Genomic DNA, 12,268 nt, shown 5'->3' with positions numbered 1-12,268 from the left:
GGAACATGGCAGGGATATCCACTATCACCACTGCTATTCAACATAGTATTAGAAGTCCTAGCCACAACAATCAGACAACAAAAAGAAATAAAAGGCATCCAAATGGGCAAAAAAGAAGTCAAACTCTCATTCTTAGCAGATGATATGATATTTTATATGGAAAACCCAAAAGACTCCACCCCAAAACTGCTAGAACTCATACAGGAATTCAGTCAAGTGGCAGGATATAAAATCAATGCACAGAAATCAGTGGCATTCCTATACACCAACAACAAGACAGAAGAAAGAGAAATTAAGGAGTCGATCCCATTTACAATTGCACCCAAAACCATAAGATACCTAGGAATAAATCTAACCAAAGAGGCAAAGAATCTGTACTCAGAAAACTATAAAATATTCATGAAAGAAATTGAGGAAGACACAAAGAAATGGAAAGAAACGTTCCATGCTCATGGATTGGAAGAACAAATATTGTGAAGATGTCAATGCTACCTAGAGCAATCTACACATTCAATGCAATCCCCATCAAAATACCATCCACTTTTTTCAAAGAAATGGAGCAAATAATCCTAAAATTTGTATGGAACCAGAAAAGACCCCGAATAGCCAGAGGAATGTTGAAAAAGAGAAGCAAAGCTGGTGGCATCACAATTCTGGACTTCACGCTCTATTATAAAGCTGTAATCATCAAGACAGTGTGGTACTGGCACAAAAACAGACACATATATCAATGGAACAGAGTAGAGAGCCCAGAAATGGACCCTCAACTCTATAGTCAACTAATCTTCGACAAAGTAGGAAAGAATGTCCAATGGAAAAAAAACAATGTCTTCAACAAATGGTATTGGGAAAATTGGACAGCCACATGCAGAAGAATGAAACTGGACCATTTCCTTACACCACACACAAAAATAGACTCAAAATGGTTGAAAGACCTAAATGTGAGACAGGAGTCCATCAACATCCTAAAGGAGAACACAGGCAGCAACCTCTTTGACCTCAGCCACAGCAACTTCTTCCTAGAAACATCGCCAAAGGCAAGGGAAGCATGGGCAAAAATGAACTATTGGGACCTCATCAAGATAAAGAGCTTTTGCACAGCAAAAGAAACAGTCAACAAAACCAAAAGACAACTGACAGAATGGGAGAAGATATTTGCAAATGACATATCAGAGAAAGAGCTAGTATCCAAAATCTATAAAGAATTTATTAAACTCAACACCCAAAGAACAAATGATCCAATCAAGAAATGGGCAGAAGACATGAACAGACATTTTTCCAAAGAAGACATCCAAATGGCCAACGGACACATGAAAAAGTGCTCAACATCGCTCGGCATCAGGGAAATCCAAATCAAAACCTCAATGAGATACCACCTCACACCAGTCAGAATGGCTAAAATTAACAAGTCAGGAAACGACATATGTTGGCAGGGATGCGGAGAAAGGGGAACCCTCCTACACTGCTGGTGGGAATGCAAGCTGGTGCAGCCACTCTGGAAAACAGTATGGAAGTTCCTCAAAAAGTTGAAAATAGAGCTACCATACAACCCAGCAATTGCACTACTGGGTATTTACCCCAAAGATACAAATGTAGGGATCTGAAGGGGTACGTGTCCACTATAGTCAAACTGTGGAAAGAGCCAAGATGTCCATCAACAGGTGAATGGATAAAGAAGATGTGGTATATATCTACAATGGAATATTATGCAGCCATCAAAAGGAATGAAATCTTGCCATTTGCAAGGACGTGGATGGAACTGGAGGGTATTATGCTGAGTGAAATAAGTCAGTCAGAGAAGACATGTATTATATGACCTCACTGATATGAGGAATTCTTAATCTCAGGAAACAAACTGAGGGTTGCTGGAGTGGTGGGGGGTGGGAGGGATGGGGTGGCTGGGTGATAGACACTGGGGAGGGTATGTGCTATGGTGAGCACTGTGAATTGTGTAAGACTGTTGAATCACAGACCTGTACCTCTGAAACAAATAATACATTATATGTTAAAAAGAAATAGAAGAAGATAGTAGGAAAGGAAGAATGAAGGGGGGGAAATCGGACGGGAAGACGAACCATGAGAGACTATGGACGCTGAGAAACAAACAGAGGGTTCTAGAGGGGATGGGGTGGGGGGTTGGGTTAGCCTGGTGATGGGTATTAAAGAGGGCACATACTGAATGGAGCACTGGGTGTTATACGCAAACAATGAATCATGGAACACTACATCAAAAACTAATGATGTAATGTATGGTCATTAACATAACATAATAAAAAAAACTTTAAAATTAATAACACTCCTAAAAGTGAATACAAACTATACCAGACTACTATACTTGCCTCTTTTTCAGATTCTTTAAATGTTGTTTCTTTCTCTTTTACTCGCTGCATAAACTTTTGTTTCAGTTCTTCTTCTTCCCTCTGACATTGATCATAGAACTTTTGTCTTTTGGTTTCATAGATCTCTTGAAAACTATAAAAAAAATATTTTAATACTCATATTAAAATGGTAATATAAATAAACCTATAAAAATATATATTGTATGATAAGTCCCATGTAAGGGCATTTACCAACATTTTCCTCATGTATAGAAATAGAAATTTCTATATCATGAGATGTAAAAAAAGTAAGGTGTAGTATTGAAGAATATATAGACAGTATGCCTAAAAAGTACTAGAATTTTGAAACAATTATATTACTGATTTCTTGTTACCACCACTTTTCAATATATCACACTTCTTCACATCTTTTGATAATAAAATTTGGGGAAACCTCCACTTTATAAGGTTCTTATTTAAAATAAAGCCACGCAGGGATGCCTGGGTGGGTCAGTTGGTTAAGTGTCTGCCTTTGGCTCAGGTCATGATCCTAGAGCTCTGGGATTAGTCCCACATCAGGCTCCTTGCTCAACAGGAAGCTTGCTTCTCCCTCGGCCTGCCACTCCCCCCTGCTTGTCCTCTCTCTCTCTCTCTCTCTGATAAATAAATAAATAAATAAATAAATAAATAAAATCTATTAAAAATAAAAATAAAATAAAATAAAGCCAGGCATCCTAATAATAATAATAATAATAATAATAATAATAATAATAGTATAATACTGGCACAAAAATGGAACATAGTAGAGAGCCCAAAAACAAACCCAGGTTTATATGGTCAATTAATCTATGACAAAGGAGGCAAGAATATACAATGGGGGAAAGACAGTCTCTTCAATAATTGGTACTGGAAAACTGAACAGCTATATGCAAAAGTATGAAACTGGACCAGTTTCTTATACCATACATAAAAAGAACCTCAAAATTAATTAAATACCAAAATGTGAAACCTGAAACCATAAAACTCCCAGAAGAAAACATAAGCAGCAATCTCCTGGACATTGGTCAACATTTTTCTACCAACATTTTTCTAGCTATGTCTCCTAAGGCAAAAGAAACGAAAGCAAACATAAATTATTATGACTACACCAAAATAAAAGCCTTTTGTACAGTGGAGGAAACCATCAACAAAATGGAAAGGTAACCTACTGAATGGGAAAAAAAACATTTGCAGGGAAGCCTGGGTGGCTCAGATGGTTAAGCATCTGCCTTCGGCTCAAGTCATGATCCCAGGGTCCTGCGATCGAGCCCCACATCAGGCTCTCTGCTCAGCTGGGAGCCTACTTCTCCCTCTCCCTCTGCCTCTCCCCCTGCTTGTGATCTCTCTCTCTCTGTCAAATAAATAAATAAAATCTTTAAAGAAAAACATTTGCAAATGTTCTTTATGTATTTTGGTTATTAACCTTTTATCAGATGTAAGAACTTATATGACTCAACACTAAAAAAAAAAAAACAGAAAAAATGGGCAGAGAACATGAATAGAGATTTTTCCAATGAAAATATACAGATGGTCAAAAAACACATGAAAAAATGCTCAACATTACTATCATCAGGGAAATGCAAATCAAACCACAATGAGATATCATCTTACACCTGTCAGAATTGCTAGAATCAAAAAGACAAAAATAAAAAAATGTTGGTGAGGATGTGGCAAAGAGGAACCTTCATGCACTGTTGGCTGGAATGTAAATTGCTGCAGCCACTGTAGAAAAAAGTATGGAGGTTCCTTAAAAAATTAAAAATAGAAATATCATAGGTTCTAGTAATTCCACTACTGATTATTTACCCAAAGAAAATGAAAACACTAATTTGAAAAAAATATATGAATCTTTATGTTTATTTCAGCATTATTTACCATAGCCAAGATATGGAGGCAACCTAAGTTTCCATCAATAGATGAATGGATAAATAAGATGTGTGGTGTGTGTGTGTGTGTGTGTGTGTGTGTGTGTGTGTGTAAAGAATATTACTCAACCTTAAAAAAAGAATCTTGCTATTTGTGACATGAATGGACCTAGAGAGTACTATGCTAAGGGAAATGTCAGACATAGAAAGAAAAATACCATATAATTTCATTTATATGTGGAATCTAAAAAACAAAGCAAATGAATAAACAAACAAACAAGAAAAGGAGAAACAGAAGAATAAATACAGAGAACAAACTGGTGATTGCCAAAGGGAAAGGTAATGGGAGATTGGCAAAATGGGCGAAAGAGAGCGGGAAGTACAGGCTTCTGGTTATGGTATAAATAAGTCATGGGGATGAAAGATACAGCGTAGGAAATACAGTCAGTGGTATTATAATAGTGTTCTATGGTGACAAATGGTAGCTACACTTGCAGTGAGCATAGCATGATGTATAAAGTTATCAAATAATTATGTGTACATCTGAGAGTAATGTAATATTGGGTATCAACTATACTTCATTTTTTTAAATTGACTTTGAGAGTAAAATAAAATCTGGTTTCCACAACATCTTTATTAAAAAGCCCATCTCTTCTCCCAAAATAAAACTATAAAAATTAAGTCAGGCATCTTTCAAAATTTAATTCAGTTAAGATAGCCAGTTCAATTTTGGTTGTCTTCAAAGTACCTAAAAAATCGATATACCTGGATCATACTACACTGTCATCCTTTGCAGTACAAATCCTATTCCTCTTAAATATATCTAAATACACCTGCTCTCAAACTATTTTCACTTGACTTCCACAATGTTACTGTTGCTTTTCCTCTTTCCTTCATCCAACATTCAATGTCCTTTGCCATCCTTCTCAATATCCTTTGCCAGCCTTTATCAGTCTTTGCCAATATTTGAAAATCTCCTCCATGAACATCTATTTCATATAAAATACAAAAATAAAAACAAAATAATATTTTTCTTTTGGATACACATTTCAGCATATACACATATTGAATACTCATATTTGAGTATATAAATGGGCCTTTGAATTACATTGCTGCTAATAACTCTATCCATCTAAGTCTGATGATTAAAAAACATACAATTCAGGATGACCCAGAATGTGAAATGTACAGTTATTCTCATTCCCATATGATTGAATCTCATGGTTGTAAGGGATTTCTAAATCACCCATTAGCTTGTTCTGACAAGATCTCCTCCACTCACCTAAGTGGCTTGTTGTCTGGGCTGACATCAGTAAAGCCCATTTTCTTCAGTTTGCAGCACCTATAACGTTCATAGTGCTGAATGTGGGTTTGTTCTTTCAGGTCTTCTGTATTTATACAAAGAAGCATATCCCGGAGCTTGACAAAATCAGAGTGATTTTCATTTTCCACTAGGCAGAAAAATAAGAAAGTAACAACACTCATTATCCATCCTTGGCACACAATAAATATTCCTGAGTGAATGTATGCATGAAAAACACATTTAAAATAACAGCTAAGAGATTGTTATAATTAATAGATCTAACTCTTTGTAATTGTAACTATGATTATATGGTACATATCTATTATAGACAGAGTTTATTTTTGGATCAGGAAATTTGCTTTAATTTATTGGCCAAAAAATAAATAGGAAACAGTGAATTAACATGTTATATTAGTGTATGGCATAGTTTTTTGTTAATAATTGTTAGTATTTTACAAACTGCTCCCAAGGTATTTCACAGAGCACTAACAAAGAATGTAATATAATTTCACTAAAGTAAATAATTTCATTAATCCTGCTACCATGAAGGCATTAAAATTATGCATGTTTTAGTTCTCAAATACTATTTATACCCCATATTTATGAAACCAAATTAGTTAATATTTAAAATCAATCAATAAATTTACATGGCTCTCTCCTGTGTTTGTCATATCCAGACTACTGAGAACTATATATATTTTATTGTGCATGATATTGTAACCAAATTTAATATTCATTAAAATATATTATTTTGTGTTTCATAAATTTAATTTTTAATATATCAGTTAATAAAACAACATTTTGGAAACTAGCACAAGTGGAAATAATCCAATCCCCAGTAATTTGTATTACAACTATATAAACCAGAGAATACATGACTGCCTGTTAGAGTATTTCAACTCATCACAATGTTAGATAACTAATATAAATATTTAAGCATAATTTTTCTAAAGGTAAATTACATTTATTTTAAAACTAGTTAACCATTTTTTTGTCTAGTGACCACTTAAAAATGCCTTATAAATTAAGTAGTAATTAATTTATGTAACAGGTTTTAACCCTAGTATTTATGCTTTAATGTTGCTCAAAGTTCTTTTGTTCAAAGCACTTTCCAACATTCTGAATGTAATTATTTATGCATATAGAGATACTATGCATATGTCAGATTGGGGTAAATGAGGAGGTTCTACCAAACCTCTGTGAATTTTTGTCTAAAGCACCACCTAGCAAACTCTTATGAGAATGAATTATAGTCAAAGTAAGAACTCGCTTAAATGGAAAAAAATTTGTGCTCTTCATTAGTAACCCTTAATTTACTGTTTAGCAACAATTACCAATATTGACTCAAGTTAAAATATTTTAAGACTATAAGAATACACACACACACACACACACACACACATACACACACTTTCCAGAGCAAGCCTGCTCACTTTCATCACATTTACCTTGTAAAACTCCCCAAGGGTACTGACGGCCTCTGACCATTCTTTTTCCAACTTTCACTTCATCCATACTCCCTACTACAGCAAAAGGTAACTGTCCCTAAAAGTAAGAACAACTTTAATTATGTTCCCTTATAACAATATGGCCTACTCTGTTCTTTCTTTCTTTCTTTTTTTTTTAGGGAGAAAAACAAATTAGATTTTTATTTTTTTTATTATGTTACTTATTTCTGTTACAGGAATCGATAGAGAGAAGAATATCATAATAAGTTTATTCAAACAAGGCATCTACCCTGTCTCAGATTTTAAGACTTAGTAGTAAATATGTGCAAATTAATTTTTGCAAGCATTATCATCAGGCCATGCACACAACTGAAAACTATCTACTGAGTAGAGCCTAAAGCAAGGGGTTCTGCTGTGGGGAATACAAATAAAAAATATTTTTACTAGATACAAATTTTTTCACATTATCTTTACCCTGAAATACAAACATGTCGAGGAAATAATATGTAAACCACTTTTAACTCCAGTATACAAGTTAAAATGGAAAGTATTAAGAAAAAATTATAGGGGCGCCTGGGTGGCTCAGTTGGTTAAGCGTCTGCCTTTGGCTCAGGTCATGATCCCAGGGTCCTGGGATTGAGTCCCACATGGGGCTCCCTGCTCCGCGGGAAGCCTGCTTCTCCCTCTCCCACTCTCCCTGCTTGTGTTCTCTGTCTCACTGTGTCTCTCTCTGTCAAATAAATAAAATCTTAAAAAAAAAGAAAGAAAAAAACTATAATAATTAGTTAATGGGTATACAATTAGAGCATACTAATAAATATACTCTATACATCTCAATGAATTCTAAATAAAATTAAAGGGTCACTCTGGGAGGTGAGAGTCAGAGGGATCTGAAAATTAATGTGCAACCCAAGGGAGATTGGGGAAGATGATAAGAAGAATAATCATAGGTAAAATAGGGTTTTGAGCAGGATGTAAAGACAGCAGAAATATGCAAGATAAATTCATGATCTGTCAGAAGTTACATAGATTGAATAGAAGGGTTGATATACAAGAAATGTCAATGATAAAAATTATTAAGCATCATTTTAAATATTTAATAATTAACAGTATTTAATTTATTAATTAATTTTGGTTAAAAAAATATTCCCTATGAATCCCTAGAGGTAAAATTAGAGAAGTCAAAATCTTTAAGACAAAATCTAAAGAAAATATAACACAGAAGAATAAATAAAAATCTTACATTACTCAGCTTTTCAATTCAGAAAACTAGTTTGTGAAATCTTAAGATAAATGGTGTATGAAAAATAACAAAAGAAAATGGAAGAAACAGAATTAGTACTTATTTGTTATATCTAGACACCGTGTATCAGGGACTTTGCAAGAAGTTTTACAAGAAGCCTCAATAGTCATATCAGTGATCCCATAGTATATATAAGTTAACAGGCTCAGGGAAGATAGGAATTGTATAAGATCCTGTGGATTTTTTAAATAGTTTTACTCTTTTTTAAAGTTTTTATTTAAGTTTCAGTTAGTTAACATATAGTGTAATATTAATTTCAGGTGTACAATGTAGTGATTCAACACCTCCATACAACACTTGGTGCTCATCACAATGCACTCCCTAATCCCCATCACCTATTTAACCCATCCCCCAACCCATCTCCCCTCTGATAACCATCAGTTTGTTATCAAATATTTAAGAGTCTGTTTCTTGGCTTCTCTCTCTTTCTTTTTCCTTTACTCATTTGTCTTGTTTCTTAAATTCCACATATGTGTGAAATCATATGGTATATGTCTTTTTCTGGCTAACTTACTTCCCTTGGCATTATACTCTCTAGCTCTATCCATGTCATGGCAAATAGCAAGATTTCATTCTTCTTATGGCTGAATAATATTCCATTGTATATATGAACCACATCTTCTTTATCCATTCGTCTATTGATGGACATGTGGGCTGCTTCCATAATTTGGCTGTTGTAAATAATGCTGCTATAAACATACAGGTGCATGTATCCCTTTGAATTAGGGTGGTTTTTTTTTTTTTAATTTTGGGGGTAAATACCAAATAGTGCAACTACTGGATCATAGGATAGCTCTATTTTTAACTTTCTGAGGAATTTACATACTGTTTTCCCTATTTTGCTTCTTATATTCCAATTTTCTTTTTGTTTCCTTTACATCTTTTATTAAAGAGTTTATTTAATTATTTGACAGAGAGAGACACAAGCAGGGGGAGTGGGAGAGGGAGAAGCAGGCTTCCTGTGGAGCAGGGAGCCTGATGCGGGGCTTGGTCCCAGGACCCTGGGATCATGACCTGAGCCGAAGGCAGATACTTAACAGCTGAGCCACCCAGGCACCCCTCCATTTACAACTTAAATGTTTTTTCATACCTTCACTTTTAATCTGTGTGTGTCTTTAGGTCTGAAGTGAATCTCTTATAGACAACATATGGGACTTGCTTTTTTTTTTTGCCATTTTAACCATTTTATTATTTTTTAAATTAAATTTTATTTTATTATGTTATGTTAGTCACCATACAATACATCATTAGTTTTTGATGTAGTGATCCACGATTCATTGTTTTCGTATAACACCCAGTGCTCCATGCAGTACATGCCCTCCTTAATACCCATCACCTGGCTAACCCATCCCCCCACCCCTCTCCCCTCTAAAACCCTAAGTTTGTTTCTCAGTGTCCATGGTCTCTCATGGTTCCTCTCTCCCTCCGATTCCCCCTCTTCATTTTTCCCTTCCTTCTCCTAATGTCCTGCATGCTATTCCTTATGTTCCACATATAAGTGAAACCATATGATAATTGACTTTCTCTGCTTGACTTATTTCTCTTAGCATAATCTCCTCCAGTCCCCTCCATGTTGATGTAAAACTTGGGTATTCATCCTTTCTGATGGCTGAGTAATATTCCATTGTATATATGGACCACAGCTTCTTTATCCATTCATCTGGTCTTGCTTTTTTATACGTCCAGTAATTCTGTCTTTGGATTATTTAAAACATTTACCTTTAGAGTGATTAATGATAATAAGTACTTATTACCAGTTATTGTTTTACAGTTGTTTTTATAGTTCTCTCATTCTTCCTCCTTCTCTTGTATTCTTCCCTTGTGGTTTAATGTTTTTCTCTAGTGTTATTCTTCTATTTCTTTTTCTTTTTACTATCTATTTTAGATTTTTTATTTTTTTTACCATTAGTTTTATATATAATATCTTATGTGTATAGTAGCTTATACTAAGTTGATGGTCATTTAAGTTTGAACCCATCTTAAAAGAACTAAATTTCTATTCCCCCTCACCACATTTTAAATATATGGTGTCATACTTTACATCCTTTTATCTCATGAATTCTTGACTCATATTTGTGGATAGGATGATATGGGTTTTTTTGGTTTGTTCTGTTTTGTTTAAATTCAAGTTAGTTAACATATAATGTATTATTAGTTTCAGGGAGAGAATTCGGTGATTCATCAGTTGCATGTAACACTCAGTGCTCATTATATCAAGTGCCCTCCTTAATGCCCATCACCAAATTGCCCCATCACCCAAATTAACCCATCCCCCAACCCATCTCCCCTCTGATAACCATCAGTTTGTTATCAAATAGTTAAGAGTCTGTTTCTTGGCTCCAGCAACCCTCAGTTCATTCCATATAGTTAAGAGTCACATCTGTTGTTTCCTGACTTGTTAATTTTATCCATTCTGACTAGTGTGAGGTGGTATCTCATTGTGGTTTTGATTTGTATTTCCCTGATGCCGAGTGATGTTCAGCATTTTTTCATGTGCCTGTTGGACATTTGTATATCTTCTCTGGAGAAATGTCTGTTCATGTCTTCTGCCCATTTCATGACTGGATTATTTGGTTTTTGGCTGTTGCATTTGATAAGTTCTTTATAGATTTTTGATACTAGCCCTTTATCTGATATGTCACTTGCAAATATCTTCTCCCATTCCATAGGTTGCCTTTTAGTTTTGTTGTTTCTTTTGCTGTGCAGAAGCTTTTTATCCTGATGAAGTCCCAAAAGTTCATTTTTGCTTTTGTTTCCTTTGCCTTTGGAGACATGTCTAGGAAGAAGTTCCTGGGGATGAGGTGAAAGAGGTTGCTACTTGTGTTCTTCTCTAGGATTTTGATGGATTCCTGTGTCACATTTAGGTCTTTCACCCATTTTGAATTTTTTTTTTAAAGATTTTATTTTATTTATTTGACAGAGAGAGACACAGTGAGAGGGAACACAAGCAGGGGGGAGTGAGAGAGGGAGAAGCAGGCTTCCCGCCGAGCAGGGAGCCCGATGTAGGGCTCGATCCCAGGACCCCGGGATCATGACCTGAGCCGAAGGCAGACGCTTAACGACTGAGCCACCCAGGCGCCCCTCCATTTTGAATTTTTAAAAAGATTTTACTTACTTATTTGACATAAAGAGAGAGAGACAGAGCACAAGCAGGGGGAGTAGGAGAGGGAGAGGCAGACTCCCCGCCGAGTCAGGAGCTCGATGCAGGGCTCAATCTCAAGACTCTGGGATCACGACCTGAGCCAAAGGCAGATGCTCAACAGACTGAGCCACACAGGCACTCCTGAATTTATTTTTGTGTATGGTGTAAGTAGTCCAGTTTCATTCTCCTGCATGTAGCTGTCCAATTTTCCCAACACCATTTGTTGAAAGATTGTCTCTTTTCTATTAGATATTCTTTCCTGCTTTGTCAAAGGTTAGTTGACCATAGAGTTGAGAGTACTTTTCTGGGTTCTCGTTCTGTTCCATTGATCTATGTGTTTGTTTATGTGCCAGCACCATCATGTCTTGATGATTACAGTTTTGTAATATAGCTTGAAGTCTGGAAATATGATGCCTCCAGCTTTGCATTTCTTTTCAACATTATTTTGACTATTTGGGGTCTTTTGTGGTTCCATACAAATTTTAGAATAGTTTGTTCTAAGCATGCTATCACTTTTAAATACAGAAGGTAGAATTGAAATTTAAGTCTAACTACAGGGTTTACCTTTCAAATATGATTTGAGGAGGAGTTAAGATGACAGAGGAATAGGGGGAACCTAAGCTTGCCTCATCCCTTGGAGACAGCTAGATAATTATCAAAACAGTCTGAACACCCAAGAAATCAGAGGCCTGAAAGAACAAAACTGCAAGTCTACAAGTAGAAAAGCAAGCACCTCTGGAAGGTAGGAGGTGCGGAGTGGATTTAGGGGAGATAAGAACTTTGAGGACTGTGGAGGGGAGGGAGCCCTGCTTACAGAGACTCCACATGGTAGTATAAGCAACAGAGCATT

At 35.5% G+C, this 12,268-nt stretch overlaps 1 protein-coding gene across 1 annotated transcript in view; it reads right to left on the bottom strand.

The window, feature by feature from the left end:
* SEPTIN14 (septin 14) overlaps positions 1-12,268 on the bottom strand; it is a 44,675-nt gene that overhangs the window by 9,660 nt on the left and 22,747 nt on the right. Inside the window, exons 5-7 of the mRNA XM_032430894.1 lie at positions 6,974-7,070; positions 5,505-5,673; positions 2,340-2,472 (exon numbers count right to left, since the gene is read on the bottom strand). Coding sequence (XP_032286785.1) covers positions 2,340-2,472; positions 5,505-5,673; positions 6,974-7,070 — 399 coding nt within the window. The remainder of the gene's footprint in view (positions 1-2,339; positions 2,473-5,504; positions 5,674-6,973; positions 7,071-12,268) is intronic.

Source organism: Phoca vitulina, unplaced genomic scaffold, assembly GCF_004348235.1.
Source record: "Phoca vitulina isolate PV1807 unplaced genomic scaffold, GSC_HSeal_1.0 scaffold45, whole genome shotgun sequence".
Classification (NCBI taxonomy): domain Eukaryota; kingdom Metazoa; phylum Chordata; class Mammalia; order Carnivora; family Phocidae; genus Phoca; species Phoca vitulina.
This window is presented reverse-complemented; position numbering and strand designations above follow the sequence as displayed.